Here is a 24,832-nt window from a genome sequence, read left to right as displayed (position 1 = left end):
TAGGTTTTAGATGCCTACAGTGTGGGAATCTAGTGTTAAATGAGATGGTTTCCCACCTGGTATGTTTATGTCTTGACATTTCTACATCAACATAATTTCCCAACTGGTGGTTGTCAAACACTGGAGAATTTTAGATTTTTTTTTTAAACTCAAATGTGGAAGTGTGAGTGAGTCAGATTTAAGTGATATAAATGTTTTCATTTCTCATTTTAGTCTCTTAAATGGAGAAAATTACACTTTTTTGTTTTGTCCTTTTGTATTATATAGGCTGTAAGGAAATGTGGAACAAGAATGTATTAAGGGACTGCACTCCCTTACATGAAGGAAACACCAAGCACTTCAAATTGCCTCAGCTATTAGAAAAAATGCTTTAGTTTGAAAAGGTGTTGCTGAAATGGCAGTTCCCATCAGCTTTAGCAGCCCCTGCACAGAAAAGCTGTGTATAATACCTTTCCATACAACAGATCCCTCAAAGCAGGTGTTCAGCCAGCCACCGCGAGTAAGAGTTTGACTTGGACATACAGTTAACTGGTCCCAGTTTTGCGGTAAATTCAGCGCGTGTTCATCATCACTTAAAATACTGTCCTGGCATTTATTACCTTTTAATGAAGCGTATCATCACTGTAATAGTTTAGAACCTTGAAAGCCAAATTCTGGCATCTTGCAGTTGCTGCCCAGTACCGTATTTTCATATATAAAGCTCATCGGTCATAGAGGGCTAAAACCAGGAGACTATAGGCAGGGGAAGCTGCTGAGATGAAACTTCTTCTTGTATCACTATCACATGCAAGTGCAATGCCATAGAATCCAAGCTTGCTCTTTTTTTTTTATTATACACAGGAATATATAGTAGTTGGTGTAATCTTTGTGTTTCACCAAGACGTAACAGCAATAGGATATTGCTTACAAGCTAATACTTAAAATAAGAATATCTGGTCAATATATTTTTCCAGTTTTTTAGCTAGTGGATATTCTAAACATTCTGAACACCATGTTGCATTTGAAACTCAAAATTCTGAGACACATAAAATTAGAAAACTGACCACAAGTATGTTAATTAGGGCCATGTCCTGAGTAATTGGGCAGGTCTAGCCACACGTTCTTACACCCTCTTATAATCTGACTTGCTTGGAACCGAAAGTTCAATTTGTATTAATGAGGAAAATCATTCTTTATGCCGTACATCAAGATGATAAAATGTATATTCATTGACTAGACTACAAGTAAGAACATAATGAATTCAAGGGCTCTCAAAATAGCAATCTGGCTTTACCTGCCACAGCTAAAATCTGTGCCATGATACCATGCCTTCTGTGGCCGATACCTGCTTTGAAATCCAGTTTTGTAATGCCTCACCAAGCCCATGCTACTTTCCCAAGAGTTGGTGTGACCACATCCTCTTATTGGAGCTCTGCCTTCTGGCTAACATCACCATCACTCCTTTCTACTTTATCAGTGTCTCTTCTATGCACACTGTAATGGATGTCCCATCAGTAAATGCAGCTCACCCCTTTCATTTCCTCCTCATTTTCTAGGCAACCTGTTGATGTGGATCACATGGATTTTCAGTGGTGTATTCGGCTGACCAACTGGTTTTGATACATTTGATCAATTTTCAGAATAATAAATTCAAGGCTAGGGAGAAAGGCATTGTTGGTGCTGGTTTATACATATGGTACCAAAATAAAATTCCGATTGTTCTGTAGATTCAAGATCCTATCACCTGATCTGAATAGAAATCTCTGGATATGTTCACATGATCTTCAGCTACCTGGTTAATCCATTTTAAGTTACTGTTTGTAGCTAAAACTTCGCAGCCCTCAGCTAAAACAGCATAAAGGATATTGTGCTGCCTGTAGTCTCAGACAGTGCAAACGGATTCATTCCGTTGTTAGGGAGCAGCAAGAACTTACACTTTTCATTTGCTTTTGATCTCTAAGTGACCAGTAAGAGGTACTGCAGGTTATAGATTTCACTGGATTGAGGTATTTAGTTATACCAGAATTTAATTATTATCCTACAGTCTGAGTGTTAAGATCATATTGGGCTATAGATGCTAGTTCTTATCTTTGTGCTGTTTGCAGACTCATAGGAAATGTAATATCAGTTATACTTGCTCCCTCTTGGCAGGGTAATTTGGTAGGTGGCTAATTAATGAAATTCCACCCCCACCCAAACATTCTTCTCCCCACCCCCCCATCCCCCCCCCACCACCACTGAACATCAGTGTAGTTTCCCAGGTCAGTATTTCAAGGCAGTGCTGATGAGGTAAGATGTCAAGTTATAATAAAAGAAGATCATGTTGGTAAGTAAATTTAACACATACTCCACCTAGAAAAATTATGGAACAACTAGATTTTCAGAATGTTAATTGGATATTGAATCCTCTGAGTCATTTCAAGTGAGGCGAGCAAGTCTTTCCTCAAAGAAGAGGATGTAGCCTAGAGATAAATTAAACACTGGCTGCAAGCTGAATTAGCAAATGAGAGCTGGGCAAAACTTTAGTGGGGAAGATTAGGATTATTTTATGTCAGCAAGTAGACAATCTGCGATTAAAGTACCAAAACATACTGGCATGCTGAAATACAGCATTTCTGTAGTACTTCAGTTGCATTTGCAAGCTCTCAAGTAATGTATGTGCTAGAGATACCGATGAGGTCAGTGGGCCCTCAGAAGACGCAACACTCAAGAAGAATCTCTGGTACTTCTGTCTCTTAGTACTTCTCTCTGTCATGCATTTCCAAGGGCATTAGTTGATTGGTATTTTTTAGGTTTGTTTTTTTTCACTGAAAGAGTCACAGTTACCAATACATGGAGCCTTCTGTTCTTCACATAACTTTAAGTATTCCCTAAGGGCTGTTCATGTAGGTGTTCTCTGCTAAAGATTTGCCTCAGGAGTCTGTAATTCCTACAAGAAGAGCATGTATCTTTATTTCAGAGTCATCGCAGGCTATCATGCTGGTTGATGCTCGCTCACATTCTGCTTCATTAACTGTTCCACATTTGTTTCCTTCTCTTGCCAGCCTGCTTAATCCACATCCCCAGTGAAACTCCATTAAAGCCTGTATCAGTTTCAGTCAGAAGACAGATGGCCTCATGCCCTATTCCCTCCCTTTCTGTGATGTACAAATTGTCTTGAATGCTTCTTTTGCATGTTACCAAAATACTGACTGCACTCTTGCCTTTCTAATAAAATGACAAACGTGACAATTTTTTTTTCTACTGGATTTGGAAAAGTCATGGTGCTGCAGAGGAATCAACTAGACATTGGAGTGTGGGCACAGCTTAAGATGTCATTAATGGGCAGCAATAGTCCCCTAAGGATTTTCTGTCTGTTCCCACTAAATCTGAGCCCGTGCGCTGTGTATTTGCATATCCTTAAGGTATGACCTAGGACGGTTGATAATAGGCACGCTTAATCTCAAAGAAATAGTAAAAGGAGTCCAGAAGCTTTTAAATGTTGATGGATAATGTAACTCTAGTTAAATGTGTAATCTAATCTAATAAAGTTGCTTCCAGTTGATCATCTTCTTGGGGAGGGCCAAAAGCTCCCATTATGAAAGACAGTGTGATCAGTTGTGGGTTTCTTCATCTCTGATTTCAGCTGCAGAAAGATGTGAGATCATTTCAGACAGTATAATGGTATGTGTTATATGGCAAAGCCACATGTACAACTGTAGTCTTGACAAATTTTAACATCATTTTGAAGCTACATGCATTATCTAGATGTTAGTAGTTACGTGATGCTTTTAAGATTTCTTCTTCCTACACTGCTTGTGTATATGTTCTGTGTGAATGCACATTGTCATCTTTACATTAATTTGAAGAAACTGGTAAGTGAAGCATGCAACAAATCCACTATTCTTTATTAGCTAATTATCTGGTTGTGAGTCCCAGCATTCAGCAGTTCAAGCAAATAACGTAGATGTGAATTATTCATTATATGAAAACTGCCGTAATGGGTAAGAATAAAAGATTCTAGCTATTCCACTGTCCTCTTTCTGATAGCTCTATCAAGCATGAGCAACAAAGATATTGGCACCATAACATCATGCAGAGATAGGGTCATTGACCCAAACTGTGCCTAATGTTTGGCTTCCATTTTCTCTTCTAGAACACAGTATGAGCAGTAATATGCATTGCCAAGCTATCAGCTTGTGCATGGTGGCAAGAATGTTTATGTCTACTGTTGTTGTATTTCCATTTGTTTCTTTTTAGTTTGTGCATTTTTTCTCAAACGTGTCAGCAGTATAGTAGAAGTATTTTAATCCTCCAAGTGACCAAAGCTGCTGTTTAGATAAGCCTTGGGTTTCCCTACCTTCTTATTAGTTCTACCTTATGAATCATTTAACAAAGCCCATTTAAAAGCAGAAAGTGAAATCCTGATCCCAAGGACACCAAAGCTTCCACTAGTCTGTGATATAACACCCAGTGTTTCATCATTAAAAGATAAGTATCTGTAAAAACATGGCCATTTTAAAATTTGCACGTTCTCTGGTATAGGCACTTAGTACTTCCCATACAGGTAATGGTTCTTCATTTGGATGGTGACGTTTCTATGGCAATTTTTAAGGCTGCCAGTTAATGCCATCAGAGGAAGTTGTGGATCAACAGCATTTTACAGGATCAGCACTCCAGCTGTAACACTCTGGGTTTTTAAGCACGATGAAAAACTTATTTGAAGTTACTCACAGAAAAAAGAAACTATATGATCAATTTATTTCACTACAAAAACATGACAGTCTACTGTCAGTAAAATTACACATCACTCTTCCGTATTTGTAGTCACGAGCCTGCCGAGCTTCCTCTTCATTTGTTTGCTTTCTCAGGCTGCAAGTAAATAACAAGGGTCAGTAAAGCCCTTCTAGCCACAGCCTTTTGGCTTTGTCCTGTTTCATTATAAAACCAAATGATCCGGAAATCCACCTGAAAATGTAGTTAAGTGATGTGAAATTTAGACACACTAACAAATTACCAGTAGGCGAACATGCTGAGTTTCAAATCATCCTGCAGTCTGAGAGACTGCTAAATTAATTAGCTGGATAGAAAACTTCAAGGAGGAGCTACTGAGCCAATCCGCTGAAAGGAGGAAAGAAGGATGTTTCTTCTGAAACAATGACATTGGCGTTCTGAAGTGTTTGCCAAGCCCTTAAAAAGCCCTATCTATATATTAATGTCAGGCTACCACCGTCCTCCTTCAGCAAATACTGAGAGCCAGTAGTAAAGGGTGCACACATAATGGCCGTGTCCCATAGAGATTCTTCCATGTTTAAGGAGCCTATTATGTCTAATAAATATCTTGACTGTTATTGACTGTTCAGCTTGCATAAAAAGACCTGATATGGTAGTCTTCCTGTAGAGAGAAAAAAAAAAAATCACAAAGATTTGTGGGCCATTTAAAAACCTATAGGGCATGAAATTGATACTGTGTGAGAAAGAGAGAAAGGAATTCCCTCATTAGGTCTTGCACAGTAGTACAAAGGCTGTTGCTGTAATTTAATCTGAGTTCTTGTGATATATCATTGTAGCTCATTTATAACAGACAGGCATGTGGAATAATGCATTAAAATACTGATATTTCTTTTAATTATATTTTTTTAATGTCTTCATTTTTTTGTGTGTGCATATGTATTGTGTATGAAAGAGTAAGGGACGATTATGTAAGTAGCTGAATTAAATACCCTGAGCTGAAACACTGACTCCCTGCTTCCAAATTGTGATGTATAACATAATGGCTCTCAAGCATTTGGGGCAGAATTATATTTTTACTCTGTTGTTGATGAATTTAATGGTACTGAATGCTAAGACTGCCTCTGTGGCAACAGTAGAAGCTGATGTGACAGCATTTCTTTCCGAGGTTTGTGATATAGGCAATTGGACTGCGCTTTAACTGCTGCTTAGGCTTACTAGTTTGTACAGCTGTTCCTCACCTCTGTATCTCAGTAAAGAAAGTTACTTTAATATCCAAAGTGTTGAAAAAGGGTCAAAGCACAGAACATGAAGCTCTTGGTTAGTTTTTTCTCTCCTGCGTGCCTAGCATATTCAGGTTGTCTACAGTCTTTGCTCTGACCTGACTTAGAGTGGATGAAAATTTTGAGTTAGGTTTTCTGGCATCGACTTTATCCTGGAAAGTACTATGAAATCAGCTGGAAAAATTATAAATGCAAACTCAGTCATCATGTCAGACAAACACATTTTCTCTGAACAGATTTTAATATTTGACTATGGTAAAATCAAGCTAAACTCATTTTCCAGTTCAGTGTCAGCCCAAGTAACACAGGGAGATATTGCAAACCCCGCAGGAAAGGGAGGAGAAATCAGAAAGGAGCAGAGATACTCCCTCATTTTCAGTCCGTCTTACTGTACGACTTGCTCTGCCTTCTTCTTGCAATAGTAGTGATGCACCCTTATCAAAATGTCAATTTACTGATTAAAAGCAAATGGAAATATATTCTGCAGAAGAAGCGGTGGGATGGATAAATCATGCTGAAGTAAAATTTCTGTTCCCTTAACATCACAGCACATTTATATAAATGGAAATGTTTTTTTCTTCTTAATACTAAGTTCACAATTATACTGTTTCTATCTTCTGACTGTCATTTTTCAACAAGGATCTTTCTTGAAATTGGAAAAGCATCTGGCATTATTTGGTATTCCCTCCAATCTGAGATCCACTGCTTATCGTCCTGGGTTTTCCTTATTCACTGGGAATGGTGAAGTCTAGAAGGGGATAGCAGTTACAGGTAACATTTACATCTCTTCAGATCAAAACTGAATGAAATTAATTCATTTAGAATTATAGCAGTAGTGCCTGCTAGTCTCCTCCCTCTTTCCCATCTCCTGTCTCCAAACCACTGTAACACTGTTTCTTGCTATTCACATTATTCTTGTCTCAGATTGGGGGCAATGCCTCCAGATATGTCTAGAGATAGATCAGACAAGTTGACTCTGGAAATATTATATATATATTCCCTGAAAGAGTGTTGAACTCAGTTTCCAATTCCATTGTTACTTTGTGTTTGAATTATGCAGCATTACTGATACACATAGTTCCTTTTTATTAGAACTGTATATTTTATCTTTGTTCAAATAAAAAGTAACATGTACATCAAGAACCCTGAATAATTCAGTTTTACTTCATAACTCAAGAAGCTTACTCTTTTCCAAGGCATTTCTTGCCTAGGTGTTCCAGAAATCAAGCAATTCTCTTATGAACAGTTGTTCCTCTGTTGTAGAAGTAGATTTTAGCTACCATGCTGAGTGCAAAGTTACAGAATTTGCTGTTGTATTGCCTGAGGCAACCTTGGCTCTTTCTCTGTGGGTAAAGGACAAAACAACATTTTAGTTATTCCAGAGAGTTACTGAAGTATCCACAAGGAACTGTTCAAACTTTAAGGATCTTCTTTCAGAATTATTTTAGCTAACTATTGGCAAGAGAAATAGCGTTTCTCCTCTGTCAGATGATATCTTCATGAATGTATAATTTTTTAAGAAACATAAAGCATTTTAATTAAACTCTGAATCCATTTAAAGCCTTCCAAATGTTGTTTTTGTGTGTTTAAAAATTATTACCAATCACTTATCTAAAGACGTATTGAGATGCCCTGGAATGCATTAATGAGGCTAGAATTTTAGCATTTGCCAGAGAACTATAAAAAGACAACTGCAAAGTGTGTTGATTTAGCAGTAGCTCTGTAGAGGTGATCTTTTGTTGTTAAAAATTAATTCTGAGGTCTCAAAACCAAGACATGAACTGTAGGCTGTGTAAATTAAAAGTTGATCATCAGTTTCCATACTTCGGTAGCAACTAAAGTATAGCAACAAAAAACCCTGTAGAAAAACCCCAATGTTGTTTTTCTTCCTTCTGTATGTATTGTTCTGCAGGGCTGTACGAGTCCTGTAACTTCATGTTTTCATTGCTATCGTACCACTAGACGCTTCTAAATTGCAATGCTAATGCTCTTCCTTGTGACCATTTTCTGTCTTGGGCCAGTTTGACAATCTGCTTTTTCCCCTTCTGAGGTTAGCTGCTTATTTTACCCTTTTGTTTCATTCTGTGCAGAAAAGTCACCAATCTCCTACTGTTTAGAAACTCCCAGTCTCAAAATTTCTGCCTTTGGCACAATTCCAGCAGTTGCTGGTCAATTCCAGCAGAGTGGAGTTAATTTTTACAAAATGATTTTGTAGTTTATAAATTTTCATCTTTATTTGTTTCACATTAGAGATTCTCTCTCGCACTGTGGAGTGAGGAATGGTATTAGATATTCACTGATTTTCACAGCACTTGTCTCTGTTAAACTCATGCTAGAAGAAGGAATTCTCTTTACAGTATTTATATTTACTATACTTTAGAACCAGGCAGGATACGTGTTTGTCCTTTCGTTTATTTCCCATTTAAGCCTCTTTCAGATATCAGTTATATGACAAATTGATTATCCATAGAGGAGCTTCGTCTTTTCCTGCTTAGGTAATTCCTCTCAAAAGCAATGGAAATTACATTAAGCAACAATCTATGAAGCTAGCCAGCCCCCAGCCAGTTTATACTTTTGATGTGTTTTGTGTGACACAGATTTCTAGATTATGTACAAGCTATGTGTAGTAGCAGCAGCACTCATTCTGTAAGGGGTTTTTTTGGTCATGTCTCATGGCTAAAATCCCTATAACTTTATAATTCTAGTGGTTTCTTCTGACAATAAATTCTTTACCTGTAAGATTACAAAGCTGTGTTTTCTCTATTTCATCCCTAATCCAGAGGTGTTCTGCAGAATGCTGCCCATTTTGCAAGGTTTTCCACTGTTGTTTCAGGCTGACAGGAACTGCTTCCATGTGATAGGACTGAAACTGCTACCTTTTCATCATTAAATCAGTCTTTGAAAAGTCTTTTATTTTTGTGTTTGTTTTGCTCAGTGCACACTAAAACTAATGTAATATGGAAACAAATCTTCCTCTGTTGATGTAGAAAATGAAGTGTTTTGCCCATGTTTCCATGGAGACAATCAGACTGCCATAAATGAACACGAAACGGCTCTTAGTTCTGCAGAATTTAGCTGTTTTGAAATCATTACAAATCATTCACAGGGGTCCTTTGCTTGTGTTCTGTGATGCCTTCCAAGAGTCCCAGGGCGATTTCTAGACAGTAAGTATTACTAACCCCATTTTAAATGCTGAAAAAGAGAGGGAGGCATAGAGTGACTAACTCATTTGTCCCAAGTCATAAAAAAGGCAATGGTAGAAGACGACAACGTAAGGGTGTCCTTCCCTTCCTGCCCCATTGACTAGGACAGCCACTGCCTATACGCTAAGATGCTAAGAATGCTAAGAACGAGTGTAAAGTTGGTAATTCTTCCACGGCATACTGTTTCCAAAAATGTTATCCATATTGCACCTAAGCATAAAATGAGCTCCTATATTTTATACTCAATAGCTGATAATGTTCAGAGCCAAATTCTGTTTCATTTATCCTAGCAAATAAACAAAGGAACGTAATGGAAAAAGTAGAGGTTTTCTTATTTCCAGGGCTGACTGTTTTATCTAGTTTAACATTTAAATACAAATATGTAGAGATACGCAGGGTGCCTGGCTGGGAATTGCTGTAACTGTTACAACATTGACATTCAGTCTGTCGACAAATAGACCAAACTCGTCAGCTTTTCAGAGAAATCATAACCAGAATTTTTATTGCTTGCCTAGCTCTCTACAATGCTGTATTAGAAAAGAATTGTAATTACGCATACTGGAATACTGATTTGTAAAAACAGCCATTTGGTCCTTATTTTTTGCTATTTGCTGACGGAATCATAATAACAGTGATGCACTTTTGCTTCTGCATTACCTCTAAAAATTAAGCATTAAAAGATACGTTTGTTATTCATGTTTTCAAATTAAATTTAATTACATAAAATATCTATTGAAGAATAATAACATCTGATTGGTAAGAGATTTTTCTCTACAAAAACTACAGAGGAGTCCTGTATTGTTTCAATTTTATTTTTTCCTACTCATAGTTCACAGTATTACGCATTGTAGTTTTTAATCAAAGTCAGAAAAGAGTTCAGTATCTCTCAAACTTGCTATCTGAATTAAATAGTGGTCATTTTTTTCCCCATTATATTATTGCTTCAGTTAAAGTATAAATTACTACAGCTTCAGAAGTATTACAGAAGTAGTTCATGACATATGATGCAACTTCTCCCCAAGCAAATCAAAATACCTGTTTGTATTCATCTGAAATGGGAAAAGTGTATCTTTAATTATGCATTAATAATTTAAAATATTATTTTCTGAAGAAGGTATAACCTGTTTTGTTTTCATTGGCTTTGGAGCAAAATAATTTGTATTAAATGAAATCCCACTAAATAAATGATAATTAACTCCAGTGTAACAGAAAGCAGAAATAGTCTAAGTCAGTTCACAGGAAAAATTATATCCAGGATTTCAAAATTACCATAGGATTGTCAAGCCCAAGCATTCAGAAATCTCAAAGTTATCTTAAATATACTGTCTTTTTTTAATAATGATTTGGAGTCTTTTGTATGGCTTTGATTTTTTTAAATCTTTGTAGTTTGTATCTTCAGTATTTCCCCATCAGCAATGAGAATAAAATCTTACTGGCTTTTGGAGAGAAAAACAAAGTTCTGTTCTGATACTAGGAGTTGCAGACTTAAGGGAAACAGCAGGTATCGCAGGACCCAAGTTCAGCCACAGATAGGGAAAATGCAGCCTCAGCTTCTTAAAAAACTAAAATCTGACTTACAATCACTTCACAAGATGTTATCAGCTAGCCAGTTCTACCCGTGTGGAGATCCAAGTGCTTTCTCTGTCTTTTCCTCGCGCTCATTTGCTAGAAAATTGAGCTTGCAGGTCTGAGGGAGGATGTGTCATTCCAGAAGAGGTATGGCTGGGACTGGGAGCACCCGGGGGACGGGGAGGTGGGGTGAGGAATGGCTCTCCCGCAGAAAGAGCCGGGCCTGCTTTGGCAGAGCAGTGAAAAGCTGGTAGGGTGGAGATATTTGGAGTGAGCGTCAGGGTGCCTGGGCTTAGAGACGCTCGACTGCCTTGGTATGGGGTGCCTTTGAAAAGCAAGCAGAGAGCTGAGGCTGGCCAAAGGAAACAGTCATGGGTTTAGCTCTGCTCCTCTGCTGAGGATCTGTGAAGACAGATACTGCCGAACCGGGTCCTCCCTGCAAAGGAGAAGCAGAGGTGTCTTCGTTTTCTCATGTTCCACCAACTAAAGATTAGAGCAGTCTTTCGAAGCGCTCTACTTCCATCCCGGGAAGCTTGAAGCTGGATCACCCCAGGGGTTTGAGGGATTCTAAAAGAGAAACTGCAGAGCTGCTGTCATTAAACATATGCCAAAGCCCCGTGAGTCCCGGAGAATGGGGTTATTTTTGTACCCTCGGTACTTCCTGGAATTAATAATTGAATGGAACATCTGACCAGCGTCCTTCTGTCTGTAGGTTTCTTAGGTCTGTTTTGCCTTCAGCTTCCCGGGATGTGCAGAAACACACCCTCGGGTATGACGTGTAGAAGCACAAATTATCACATAGTGGAAGTGCTTGGAATTTAGAGAAGCATTATGGCACCGGTGCCAGATCATACTTTATTGAACCAATGCGAGTGCTCTGTACTTGGGTGTTGGTTGAACCTCTGTCTTGCAGGTAGGAGAGTTGTTTGTGAAAAGTGCGCCTGGTGCTAGCAGAAAAACACAGCAAGTACCTAGCTGGATTTGACAGCTTCTTTTTTCCAGTGGAAGTTTGTTTTTTCAGAATGAAAAGAAGGTGTTAAAAAGATTATTAGCTAAACATGCCTAAGTATACGAAATATTTAAAACCTGCCCCGTTGTAGGGAAGTATTTGAGATACATTTGCAGTATATTGAGATATAAATCATAACGATTCATTGTCAGAAATCAAACTGGGAGCTTCTCTTTTATGACTCTTTAGCAAATCAACTTTGGTCTTGTACATGTCTTTTTACTAGTTGCTGGCCAAATACCTACGTCGATGGTTGTGACTGATTATCACATCCACCAATGGAAGCACATTTCCTAACTTACAATCCTATCTTTTTTTTCCTTTTCTTCACTTATTTTCACTGCGTCATATTTCTGTATATTTGTCAAGGAAGTTCATTTAAATACTCGGGTTCTTATCCTTTGCTTCGGAAAGGAAATCTGTAGAGTCCTTAGAAGCATCTTTTGCTTTGGATGGCCCTCAGCAATGTCAAAAGCAATTATATGTCAGTTATGTGAAATGATTTTTGAAAGTGCCTGTAAAAATTAAAATAGATGTTTCTGTGCACTGTACCAATGTCTTCAGCCACTCAAATGTTAGAGTGCTCCAAAACAAAACTATACAAAAATACTACACGGTGATGGAATAAATGCTGACAGTTTGAGATGTCACTGTTTAACTGCCTTGAGAAATTCCATTTACTGAAAATAATTCACATACATGTTTGAAACATTCAGGCCTACAGTAATTAATTTTCAGCTGAATTGATTTCTGTATGCAGATTGCTCTGAGTAATTATGCAGAGAGGGAGCATGCAAGAGAGAAAGAGAGACTTAAATATCTGAGCTTGTTAATCGAAGACATGTTCTCCCCTAGATTTGGGGGAGGGCTAACACCAATTTTCTCCCTAATGAAGCAGAATGATTTATGCCAAGATTTGCAGAAGCAGAATAAAAAACATTGGTAATTATTTGCAATTGATATGACGGAGGGGGGGGGTAATCTGTTATTAAATAACAATTTTTAAAACAAGAATTATTAACAATACCAGCTCTGAGAAGAAATGTTAACTCAGCTCCAATAAACAACAGAGTCTTAGCCACTCAATGTAGCCACTTACCAACCTGTAAAATAGGAAAATCTGGGGAAAGAGCGTAGGCAGAAACCTTCTGAATGGCTATAAAAGCCTGGAAGCCCATCCCAGGGTTACTTGGGTGCCTTGTTCATACAGGGGTGATGGGGTAGTCCCATTGCACTTGGATTTAGCTTCACCCACAGTCTAACCTCAGCACATGGGCTGGTTGGAGTTCACCACTGGACCACTGAAAACTATCATGTTTTCACAGAGAAGCAGAGCAACGTTCACTTGAGTGCTCTTTAAGTTAACATGTATGGGCGTGTTCACCTTAAGAAAAAAAAGCATAAATTCATCATCTACTTTAAAGCTGAGTAGAAGCTCTAATTCTGGGGGAAAGTCTATGGTTTACTTCGAACAACTGAAATTTTAAAACCCAAACTGGTTTTAGCCATCATGTGTTGAAAACACGCCCTTTCCCTAGCAAAAAATCAAGGGCAAAGTTTGTAGAGACTTTTACTAATACATGTTTAAGCTGGCTGCGTGGTTTCTTACACGTTTACTATACAACGGATTTCCTGGAAGTATATAGTAAAATTCCTCCAAGTCGCTACTTCGCTGCTTTGATCACACTTTCTCTTTGGCTGTCACTATGCTGTAAGTGGAGGCAAGATGCTGATTTGAAATGTTGCCTCTTAGATCTGAAGTTTGAGATGAGCTGCCATTTGAGCTTCATGCTGAGTGGGGAGGCAGCCAGGTGAGGAGTCAGCCTTCCGCCCCTGCCTGCCCAGACCAGCTTGCCTTCACAGCGATCTCATTCCCGCGCCCTAGCTGCTGGCTTGTACGGCCAGGAGCTCTGCTTTCCTTCTCGTGCTTGCTTGTGGAGTATTGCTGGAATCAAGTAGTACATAATAATATTGAAATGGACACCTATAATGTAACGCATCATTTAATGGAGAGGCTTTGTTTTTTTATCAATCTCTTTTGTCTTAAAATATGCGCTAGGATCTCTGCATCGAAGACAGCAGGTCCCATTTTCCAGTTCATCGTACCTTTCTCAACAGATGTTGTTCTTTTCTCATATAGTCAGAACAGTTCCAAGGGGATTGCATAAAAGCAACTGCTCTTGACATTTCATTATGCAGTAGTATTTTTGTCATTGAGTGATCATAGTACTTATTGTCAGGCAATTTTGAAAACAAAAAACCCAATATTTACATAATGCTGTTTCTTTTTGATTGTGTAGTTTGTTTCAGCTCCACTAAACAGCTATGAGTTTGAAATTACTCTCTTCCCCCAAACGAATGGTCATAAAAACGGAATCAAGCTCATAAATCTTTCTGTGAACTAGTTGTACAGTTTCTGCAGGATTACACATCCATTGCTGCAAGACATTGAAAGTATTTATTTGTTATCACCCTTTTAAAGTCAAATGTGTGAAAAATAAATTTACTCTGTTGTGATTAACACAATGACCCACAGCTGCAGCGTATAGAGCTACTGTCTTTTAGAGCAGCTTCTCCCTGTACTGCCCTTGTCTGAACTAAGGAGGTTCCTGCAAGTCATAAGTCTTCTTTTATAGTGGTAATATATAAAAACATGAAATGTAATAGAAAAGTATCTCCAACACTGTTGTTAGGTCTTTGTCCAACACTGATTTATACTGCAAACTCACAGCCTCTGGTGAATGGTGCAGGGAGGGGAGAGCAAAGTGTGTACAGTTCATAAGCAAACATTCCCTGTGTGCTTTCTGGAGCTGTGAGGGAAAGGGATTTGGGGTGCCATTGGTGTTTGTAATCCTTTTTGGTATTGGAAAGGGATGTCAATATACCGTTAGGAGGTTGCCCATGGTCTGATGCAATCCCTGGTGTTTATTGTTTACCAATTATTCTGGTATCTCTGTGAGATAACCACAGAAGTTTCATAGTTTTAAGAGGGTACTTAGGTTGCTATGTATAATAAAAGCTTGACCAAAAAATGGAGTGCAACTGTTTTGTCTCTTGATGACAGGAATTCTGATTCTGCACCTCTATATTGTATAAATGGCCCTAGCACAGGTTTTGGGTCAATGCGTACATATGAAAGCCTTTCCCCTTTGCAGTGCAATCAGCTGACTTGTGGAGTACAATTTTCCTACAAAAACGTTGTGGCCAATGAAGCAGAAGCTTTAGCCCATCTAAACACTTTTTCGCTTGTGCTCTGCCACACAGGAAGAGACTTCACAGCCCACAGTACCAGGACAGCTGGCCAGAAAACAAATGTCAGCAGCAGAAACATCTAGGTGTTAAGTGAGGAAGAGTAAGTCTTTTGATTCAAGATAAAAAGCCAGAAATTCTAAATTTTTCCAAGATAAAAAACTTATGAAAATTATTTTACTGAGAGATGTGCAGTACTGTATTTCTCTGTATTTCAGACAGCTTTCTCCTGGGATGGATACCTCCCTTGGAGACCAAGTGTGCAGGGATTTGAACAACATGGGAAAAGCTCGGGACAGGAAACTGTGAAGCCTGGACTCAAAAAAAAAAGAGAGGCAGGGTGACTGAAGTGGGTTTTCATCAAAGAATTTACATTCATGTGAAAACTTTCATTCCAGTTCTGGCTTAACAGGTATCCTCTCCAAAAATTTTGGACCAATCCTCAGCCACTCTCAGCTCAGATTAAGTAACATCACCTTCAGTCTCAGCCTAAGGAAAATGTAGAAACATGTTCACATATTAAAACCAGGCTTGAGGTACTTTTTGTTATTACTCTGCAGACAGACCTGAGTAACTATGTGCAGACTCTTCGACATAGAAAAGGGATGGCTGTAGTTTTCCTTTCAAGCTGATAAAATAACATCTTTAAAATAAAAACCTTCAAATTTTTGCTCACTCCTCTTCCCACTTTCATTTATTTATTTGTACTTTTGGCTCTTCATTTTCAAGATTTCATACTCATTGCTTTAGGGCAGAAAGAACTGTGATGACAAATATGGTTGTTATGTTTCATCTTATTCCCAAGGGTCTTTTCTTCTGCAGATGATGAGCATCTGCTCCTAGTCATGTAGAAATCTGATTAACAAAGCATGATCTTTGATTAGCATATTTCAGAAATTGTTTCTTATTATGAGCTCTCCTTAGGGCTTGTGTTGCTTAGCAGTAGAACAACCTTCCAAACTTATTTAACATGTTGAGGAACTTTGCAGACATATAAATCCCTATTTTGACCCTTTATGTTCATATGGATCATGCATTCTGCAGAAGTGGAAAAAAACCTCAAGAAATCATGATCTGCATCATGGGGGTTTTTGCTGTCTTCTGACAAAGCCCACAGTTTTGCTTGTATTTAATAAACTTCCTGCTACTGTTTTGAACTGTAGGCAAAGGCTGTTTATAATGAATAATAAATGATGCTTCTATAGTGTGTCCCATTTAAGGATCTTCATAAGCTTTTCCACGATGAATGAAATAATTAATCCAACATATAGGTGGGGAAAAGGTTTTTTTATTATTATTGCCAGCATTATTCTTTTCAGATTTTAGAAGCAAGACACTGAGGTAGAGAGGAGTTCAGGAGGCCTGATTTAAAAGGAAATAGTGACTGGGATTTCCAACCACATCTTTTCCCATTCCTTTGCTTCAAACTGATCACCATTCAACAATATTTTTCTTTTTCAATAGACAATTTTTTAATTGCAAAATATTTCAAAGTTTTGTTTCTTTTAACAATAATATATTGTGTGATGCTATTTCAGAAGGTGCATACTTCAGAAGTGCATGCATTTTTATTGCCTTAGAAGACCTAAGGAGTTCCTGAAGTGGATATAATTCTTCTTTTACTGTGAAAAAATGCTAAGTATTGAAACTGTGCATGATATCACAAAGACCATGGGGGCCTAAAGCTTGCTTCTCTTATTCATGACAAACTAATATTGACTTGCAAGGCTAAACCCACATCCCTACTTATGCAGGCTCTGGCTGATAGGAAACTATGAGCGCAAGGCCAGAGTGCTCTCCAGCAGCCCAGCAAGGTTGGCAGCTATTAGCCCTGGGCTCCTAGCCAGTTTGCACTATGGTTTCTGTTGATGCAGCGTTTTGCATCAAGGATGTGTCACCAGCAAAAGCAGACAACGTGCATGAGCTCCAGTAAAAGAGCAAGGACAGCTGCAAGCAAGCAAAAGTTCTGGTCATTAAATTTTTTCGTGTGGATATGACCTTTGAATTACATCAGCCCACTGAACCTATGATCTGGTGACCGTTCATGCTCCAAGTGGTGCTTACTTATTAAAGGCTTTGCAGAAGGAGGGTACGTTGCTCTGTTTTGCAGTTTAAGAATACCTACGTAGAGAGATAGATAAGGAAATTGTGGCTTGCCATTTCAATCCCTGTCAAATATCTACCTCGGTCTTTAACTCGGTCTCCGGTGAGAGCAAAGTAAGAGGATTAAGAATGTGTATCTCACCTGCTGTGTTCTGGGAATTTAAGGAGCAGGGGATGGGCTACTTCTCATGTGCATGTTAGTCTGACTTGGAAAAGACACCAAGAGGCAACAGCAAAACACCCCTGAAGGGCCTTTTCAGCCTTTGGTCTTTTCAGTGGGACAGACCCTGGCCCCTCAAACACTGCCTATATATTTTCCTAATGGCAACTCATTGGATGTTGATGCCTTGTTGTCTATGGTGCAGGAAACAGATGGTCTTGCTCACTTCACCTTTTCTATCAGTTTTAATGGCTTTAAAAGAAAATGCTTTTAACACTTCTGGTTTGTTTTTACGATTTCCCCGTGTCTTGCACCAAAGGCATTCCACTAAATACATACGCACTAGTGAAGCTCAATTGCCCATCACAAATGTGTAATGGGTGTTAATGTGGTAAGAGCTTGTAGCTATGGCTGTTTAAACCAACACCGAACAGCTGCAGCACTTTAGCACCGCAGGAAAACGGAAGAATCCTCTGCTTGTTGAAAGTACGTTTGCTGCCATATAAAGAAATTTGGTACATAGCAAACTGAAACTTCTTGTACTTCAAATAGTATCCTTTAAAAGTTTCTCTGATCATTCAGTAAAAGTGGGAAGCTTAGTTATCGTAATGTGCAATAAGAGTTTTATACAGTCCCCAAAATGAAACTAGGAGTTGCCCATTTCCACGAGTGGCCCATTACGCGGGGAGGGAAGGGAGAGGTAAAATGGGATTTGAGGGTACATTGAAGAGGCGTAGAAAGTCGAATCCATGGCAAAATAATGTCCCAAAAGACCTTATCTAAAAATCACTTCTTAAAGGTGAAATTTCTCTGTATGGCTGTGACTTCCCTTCTTCTGAAGTATTCATATAACCATTTTTTGAATATTTGTAATTCATCCTGGCAGATACGTTGTATTGCTGATCTTTAGAAGCATCCTTTTGTAAGAGAACAAATTTAGATAGATAGCTTTTCAAATGGGACTTGATTGCAGAGAAGTATTTATAAAAGATTTTCCCAGGTGGGACCAGTGCTCTAATTGGAGTGGTATCCAGCATAGCACTGTATCACTCCTCTTTTTTTTTATTTCCAAGATTACCAAATCACCACTCATTTAAGGAAGCATTCTATAGAAACTTGGCAGGAGCAGACAGACTTGCACATTGGCAGGACAGCAAATACCGTCTGCCTCTGCTGAGCTTCTGTAGGGACCAGGAGGCTGCTCCGGCACCCGCGCCGGTGCCTAATGCACCAGCATCTTCTTGCCTCTGTGAAGGAGCAGCTCCTGCCTCGACTGAGATCAGACCCTCGCTCACTTTGGATGCTAAACAGAATGTTCCCAACCCAAATCCTAATTTTACCACATCAGACCTCTGATATATGCTTAATATCTTCATTTATTTGAGAAGAGGGGAAAGGTATGTGCAGTTCTAGTAAAACCCAGCGTAATGTGCCACGTGCTAATTTCTTCATTTACTGTTAGGAGACATTTTTGTGTATAGAGAAAAAAAATGAAGGGGCTTTTCAGGCTCTCACTGCTCCTTTCGGAGTGTGTTTGGGGAAAACTGTTCATTGGAAGCTAAATGAGGATCTTTGCAGGAGCCTCCTGTTAGAATATTGGCTGTGTATTGCTGTGCCATTTTGGTCTCTGAGTGCCCTTTTCAGATAAGCAGGGCATGTGTGTGTGTGCACACACGTGTGTACACATGTGTGTTAATCCTTGTGTCCTGGCTAAATGCCAATTTTGACACTTACTTTCTGTCTGCAGGCCTTTAAGTCTATTTGCATTATCATTACAGTCCAGCATTATTCACTCCTTTGCGTCCACTATTGTGCTGCCTTGCAGTACGCTGTCATAGAGAGGCAGATTTTAGCGAGAGGGCTGGGAAATGGGTATGTTCAGGAGGAAGGTTCCTGGGATCTTTCCTAATCAAAACTGTAAAGAGGGTACCAGAGGGTAAACCCTAGTACTCTGCACTTTCCAATGCAGGATTGCCTGTCACTTTTGCACATTTATGACTCCTGACTAGCTGCAGTACCTCAAATCATCCATTGCATTAGAGGGAGAGAAGCTCCCTTTACTACTGCCACGTCCTTTTCTCCAGCAGCTTAAGAACAGTTGAGAGAAAGATTGACCACTGTGTTATTCATCCTGGGCCTGACTGAAGTACTGAAGATACATTTCTGGGCTATGTGTCCCTGTCTGTCCCCCAGTCCCATCAGGCTCCTGTTGGGCTGCTGGAGAGAAGGACAAAGCAGCAGTGATCACTCCGCGGGGAACCACAACCTCAGACCAAAGCAGGGATGCTACCGCCAAGAGGGGGAACATTGGACAGTGTCGGAAGGAGAACAAAGAGTGTAAGGACTGACTTTAGAGGAACGAAATTTCTCTGGGGAGCATTAGCAGGGACAACAGCTTGGGCATATTTGCTCTGAGGTAGCAACTCATCATGCTTTCTAATCTCACTTCTGACAGCACTGCTGGTGATGTAAACTGTTGTATAAAAGCCCAGGATTATTTTATTGCTATTACTGCTCTTCCACTTAAGCATTTTAAGTACAGGAGATGCTTGTCTGTAAAAATTAGAAATAAATTCTACAAAATAATATGCCTGTTATACATAGTATCTATGAAGCTAAATTTATTAGCACTCTGCAATATGTCAGTTATTAGACAGCTTCTAAAATACGTCATTTTGTTACTTGTGAGTGTATTTCATTCCACCATAACTTTTCTATGAAATAAACAGCATGATATAGATTATTATACCAGAACTCCATCCCAAAGTATCATGTCTAGTATTAATGTGAATGCCAAGTTAGACTCAGATCACTGTTCAATAATCAGAGTCTTTAAGCTCTCCATCTATCTTTCTACTTAAACATCTCTATTTAACATGCAGTCTGAAAACAACGGCACATACTCTAAAATGGCAAAGTATTTATTCACTCAGATGTGGGAGTGTTCATTCTAACCAGTTGTCATCTGTCAACCAAGAGATAACTTTATATGCATTTCTCACTTTCTTTTTTAATATGTCTGGTTTTTTATAGCCCTTGATCCATCCAAAGATCCATGTTTGAAGGTGAAGTGCAGCCCACATAAAGTGTGTGTCACTCATGACTATGAAACTGCTATTTGTGTAAGCCGCAAGCAGCTGGTACACAGGTAAGGAAACTTTAAGTTGTTTGAGGTTTTTGTGTCTTCACAGGCATACAGTATGATGAGAAGAAGTAAAATGAGAAAACTCCAAAATGGACATGAAAAAACATAATCTTAAAACATTCCTTTAAAGTTTAATTTGCATTTTTTTCCAAAACCAAACAGAAGTCTTATTATTTATAACTGAGGCTATTCCAAAAAGATGAACTGGAACATGGTGCACCATGTAGTCTGGAGTGCAGAATGCTCTCCCAGTTCTGGGAGTGGTTTTCTCCTCCCAGAGAGCAGTAACTATGCATAAGTTAAAATCTGAAAACCTGGAATATGAAAACATTGTGTCAGACACATCTACAGTTCCTGTAACTTAATTAGAAGCAATTAAAAATATTAATAAAGGACTTTTTTAAAACATATCAAACCTCTGCTTAAATTTAGTAAAGAACTGAAAAATGTTGGTGGAACTTTGTAGACCATCTCCCTGGTGAGTCACATAATTACAGAAATCTCCAGATCTGATGGCTGACTGACTGAATTAAGAGCAAATAAAATAGCTAATATGTTAAAAGCTTTGGCCAGGATGTTCAGATTAGACTACAGAACTTCACTGAAGGAAGCTATGAATAAACAAAGAAAAGCCTCCTTGAGCATAGGTTGAAATATGCTATGAACAATCAAGAATGAAGAAATTTATAAACAAATTTAGAGAAAACAAACTAACATTGCCCTACTTTGGAAGCAGAACAAGTAGAAACAGTAAGGAAACTGGTCTCAAGTATCTCCAGAGGCTCTCTGAGTCAAGACCCGGAATAAAACTGAAGAAATAAGCCCTTCCGCTTGCCAACAGATGTCAAATAAAACTGTACTGCTGTAATGGGCGACTCGGAACGGTTGGTCTGTACTTTAAGGAAGATACGTTGTCTTGCTTTCATTACATTTGAGTGACAAATCTGGGGACTGGTCTCTAATTGCTTTCCCTATTTAGTAGTGAAGCAAAAATTCACCTGTAACAACTCAGGTCCCTCAATGTCATTGTCAGCTGAGATTGTAGTTCCACAACTGTTTAAGCCAAACTAAATTCAGGATGATCTGATTCCCAGGTATTAGTACTACATCTCATCTTACCTCACTGCTACCTGCCTGAGGAAGCTAATACAGTAAAAAAAAAATTGCATTTGATTTATAATACAAAGTTAATGGTGTAATGTGCATGAGGCAGTATGTTTAATCTTTGGGTTTCAATATGTAATGAACCCTGGAAGGATGTTAGGAGTGTGTCTATGTGCAGTGCTTACATTCTAATGACATTTTTGGCATTATGTAGCTTACATTTTCTAGTTAGGATGGATTTAAAGTGCTTGCATTATATAGTAGTCCTTATGATATATAGACATAGATGTTAAGCCAAATGCTTTCTGAGCTATTTCCAGTATTTAATGTCCCAAAAGTGGTCAAAATGATACAGAGTAATGGTATAGAGGAGGAGCTGAATATCCTTTCTTTTCCAGAAACCAGGCTGTGTTTCATGTGATCTCTCTCTGATTTCTCCACTGCCTGCAGCTATTTCAGCTAACCTTTGAGGAGCACTGTGACTATGGAGATGAATAGAAAAGTATTGAAAACTTACTTTGAAAATTCTCCAAACAATTTCCTGCAAGTTTTGTAATGCTGAAAGAACTACTGCTGATGTGTGATAGTGGCACATATGTCCCCAAAGTGTTTTTATTCTCAAAATATCCAGCTACCCTTGCTTCAGAGGGTAGACATGTCAATGAGGAAACTAACTAGGCCAAATTGTCTGCTGATTTGGATCTGTGGAGTAACACCACTAAAGATTTTCATCTTTAGTCCCACAACATTCTGTTCTTTTTTCTGTGCCTGACCTAAATACTCCAGTCATATTTAAGGGTGTGTTAATCAGGAGTAAATGCATTACAAGAGGTGGAGTTGCACCTATTTAAAAGTAGGGAAAGCCTGAATATATTAGTGTGGTCATATGTGTAGTAAGAACTATCAAATAACACAGCACCATTGCGATTGTTTTGCACATTCACAGTGATTTTGGGTGTGCTCAGAAGGATTTTCCATTTTATGCATCATTATCAACTTGCTGTAGTGGCTTTACAAAGCATGTAGGCTCAGCAAAAAGTAATCAGGAGAGGAACATCTTGTGTTATTGCTGAGGTTTCCAGACAGAGCTGCACCGATTTGCATCACCTGATTAACTGGCCTACTGAAGAGTTGCAGCACAAGGAAACTGTATTTTTCCAGGCATAGTGTAGCTAACTTTGAAATCACCAGTGACAACACATTGCCATTGCTGCTTCATTTCCTTTGTGCTGGAATGCACACTTTTTAAACCACTGCAAGAATACAATAACAGCGTATAACACTGAGTTAAATGGAAACTTGTTATTTTATATTTACTCAGACCCTGGCTCCCTGACGGCTAACTCATCCTGTAAAGCTTTCCGTCTCATGTCTTTAGAGTAACTCTCACATCTGGCAGCCACATATTTCACGGTGCTGTGGCTTTGGTCCTGCCCATGGTGACCTGCTGGATGTGGGATCCCCTGACCCAGCTGACAGGGCACACGGGCTGGGTCCATGGGAGAGCAGGTCACGGTGCCGCTCGGTCTGGTTGGGGGTTACCCCAGGGGTGCCAAAGGAGCCTGCTAGAAGTCCCGTGCCCCAGGGGCAACCTGGCAGCCTGACCCCTCCTCTGCAGCCTCCTCCTTCCCTCCCCTCCACAGCCACCTAGTGAGCAGCCCTTGGTCTTGAAAATAACGGAGAAGATGTCTGAGAAGTGTTTCAGACAGATAATAGCGTTTTGTCAGCACATCCTCTAAGGCGTTTACAGTACAAATTGCACAGGGCATTAAGAGAAAAGGCAAGACTGAGCAGTGATTGAAGGGAGTGTAAAAGATAAATTTGAAGGTGCCTTCGTATACGCTTAATAGTCCTTGGACTAATGATGGAGCCTTATGAAATCTTTTGTGTGGCTTGAAAACCCTTTCAATTTGGACATGATCTATGAGGAAGGTTCGTTATTAGTTCAGTTTTGCATGAAATGCAGTAGTTAATATCTCTCAAAGATTACTCATACATTTGCAGTCCTGGAAAACTTCATACCGTTTGTCTCTTCTGGTGTTGCTAGTGAAGCTGGTGGGAAGGAAAGATGTCACTTGTGGGCTTTTCTGAAAAGAACAGAATTAGAAAAGAGGATTGATGAAAAAATAATGGGCATATTAACATGTCCAGGGTTTACAGCTTTGTTCAGTCTATTTAACTGGCAATCACCAATTAGTTCATCACTGCAGTGTATGTCACTCACAAAGGTAATCATGCAACCTCTCTGCTTCTCTGCTGTGACTTAGAAATCCAGCTATTTACTCAGTATTTCTTCAGTACCTTTGAGGCTACTGTTGCTGACAAAAAAGGCCACTACTGAGTTCCTCACGAATTTTTTTTTAAGATCTAGACAAGTTCCCAGATCATGGAATGGTTTGGGTTAGAAGGAACCTTAAAGACCATCTAGTTCCACCCCCCCTGCCACGGGCAGGGACACCTTCCACCAGACCAGGTTGCTCCAAGCCCCGTCCAACCTGGCCTTGAGCACTGCCAGGGATGGGGCAGCCACAGCCTCTCTGGGCAGCCTGTCCCAGCGCCTCACCACCCTCACAGGGAAGAACTTCTTCCTTCCATCTGATCTAAATCTACCCTCTTTCAGTTTAAATCCATTACCCCTTGTCCCATCACTACACGCCCTTGTACAAAGTCCATCTCCAGCTTTCCTGTAGGTCCCCTTTAGGTGCTGGCAGGCTGCCATAAGGTCTGCCCAGAGCCTTCTCTTCTCCAGGCTGAACAACCTCAACTCTCTCAGCCTGACTTCACAGGAGAGATGCTCCAGCCCTCTGATCGTTTTTGTGCCCTTCCTCTGGACCCACTCCAACAGGTCCATGTCCTGCTGATGCTGGGGCCCCAGAGCTGGACGCAGTACTGCAGGTGGGGTCTCACGAGAGCCGAGCAGAAGGGGAGAATCGCCTCCCTCGACCTACTGGTCACACTTCTTTTGATGCAGCCCAGGATACGGCTGGCTTTCTGGGCTGCAAACGCACATTGGTGGGTCCTGTTGAGCTTCTCGTCAACCAACACCCCCAAGTCCTCCTCCTCAGGGCTGCTCTCAATCCACTCATCGCCCAGCCTGTATTTGTGCTTACACATCAAAAGCTTGGTCTGACCAATGTGGCAGTGTTGGCAACTACACTTAGCCACATGGAGCAGTAAATTCTCCCTCTTTCTTTACAAATCCTGCAGTTGATACGCTATTTCTGGTTAGGGAGGACTCTGTTGAAAACAAGTCCAGTAAAACATCCCCATATGTGAAACTGAGCATTTTCATACCAGTGCTATTCTATGTGCTATTTG

At 39.5% G+C, this 24,832-nt stretch overlaps 1 protein-coding gene across 1 annotated transcript in view; it reads left to right on the top strand.

Annotated features, from left to right (window-relative positions):
• SPOCK1 (SPARC (osteonectin), cwcv and kazal like domains proteoglycan 1) overlaps positions 1-24,832 on the top strand; it is a 324,902-nt gene that overhangs the window by 170,739 nt on the left and 129,331 nt on the right. The window contains exon 4 of the mRNA XM_049829957.1: positions 20,299-20,413. Within this exon, the coding sequence (XP_049685914.1) occupies positions 20,299-20,413 (115 nt within the window). The remainder of the gene's footprint in view (positions 1-20,298; positions 20,414-24,832) is intronic.

Source organism: Accipiter gentilis, chromosome 26 (assembly GCF_929443795.1).
Source record: "Accipiter gentilis chromosome 26, bAccGen1.1, whole genome shotgun sequence".
Lineage (NCBI taxonomy): Eukaryota > Metazoa > Chordata > Aves > Accipitriformes > Accipitridae > Astur > Astur gentilis.
The sequence above is the reverse complement of the archived record's forward strand: the minus strand, read 5'-3'. Positions and strand labels throughout refer to the sequence as shown.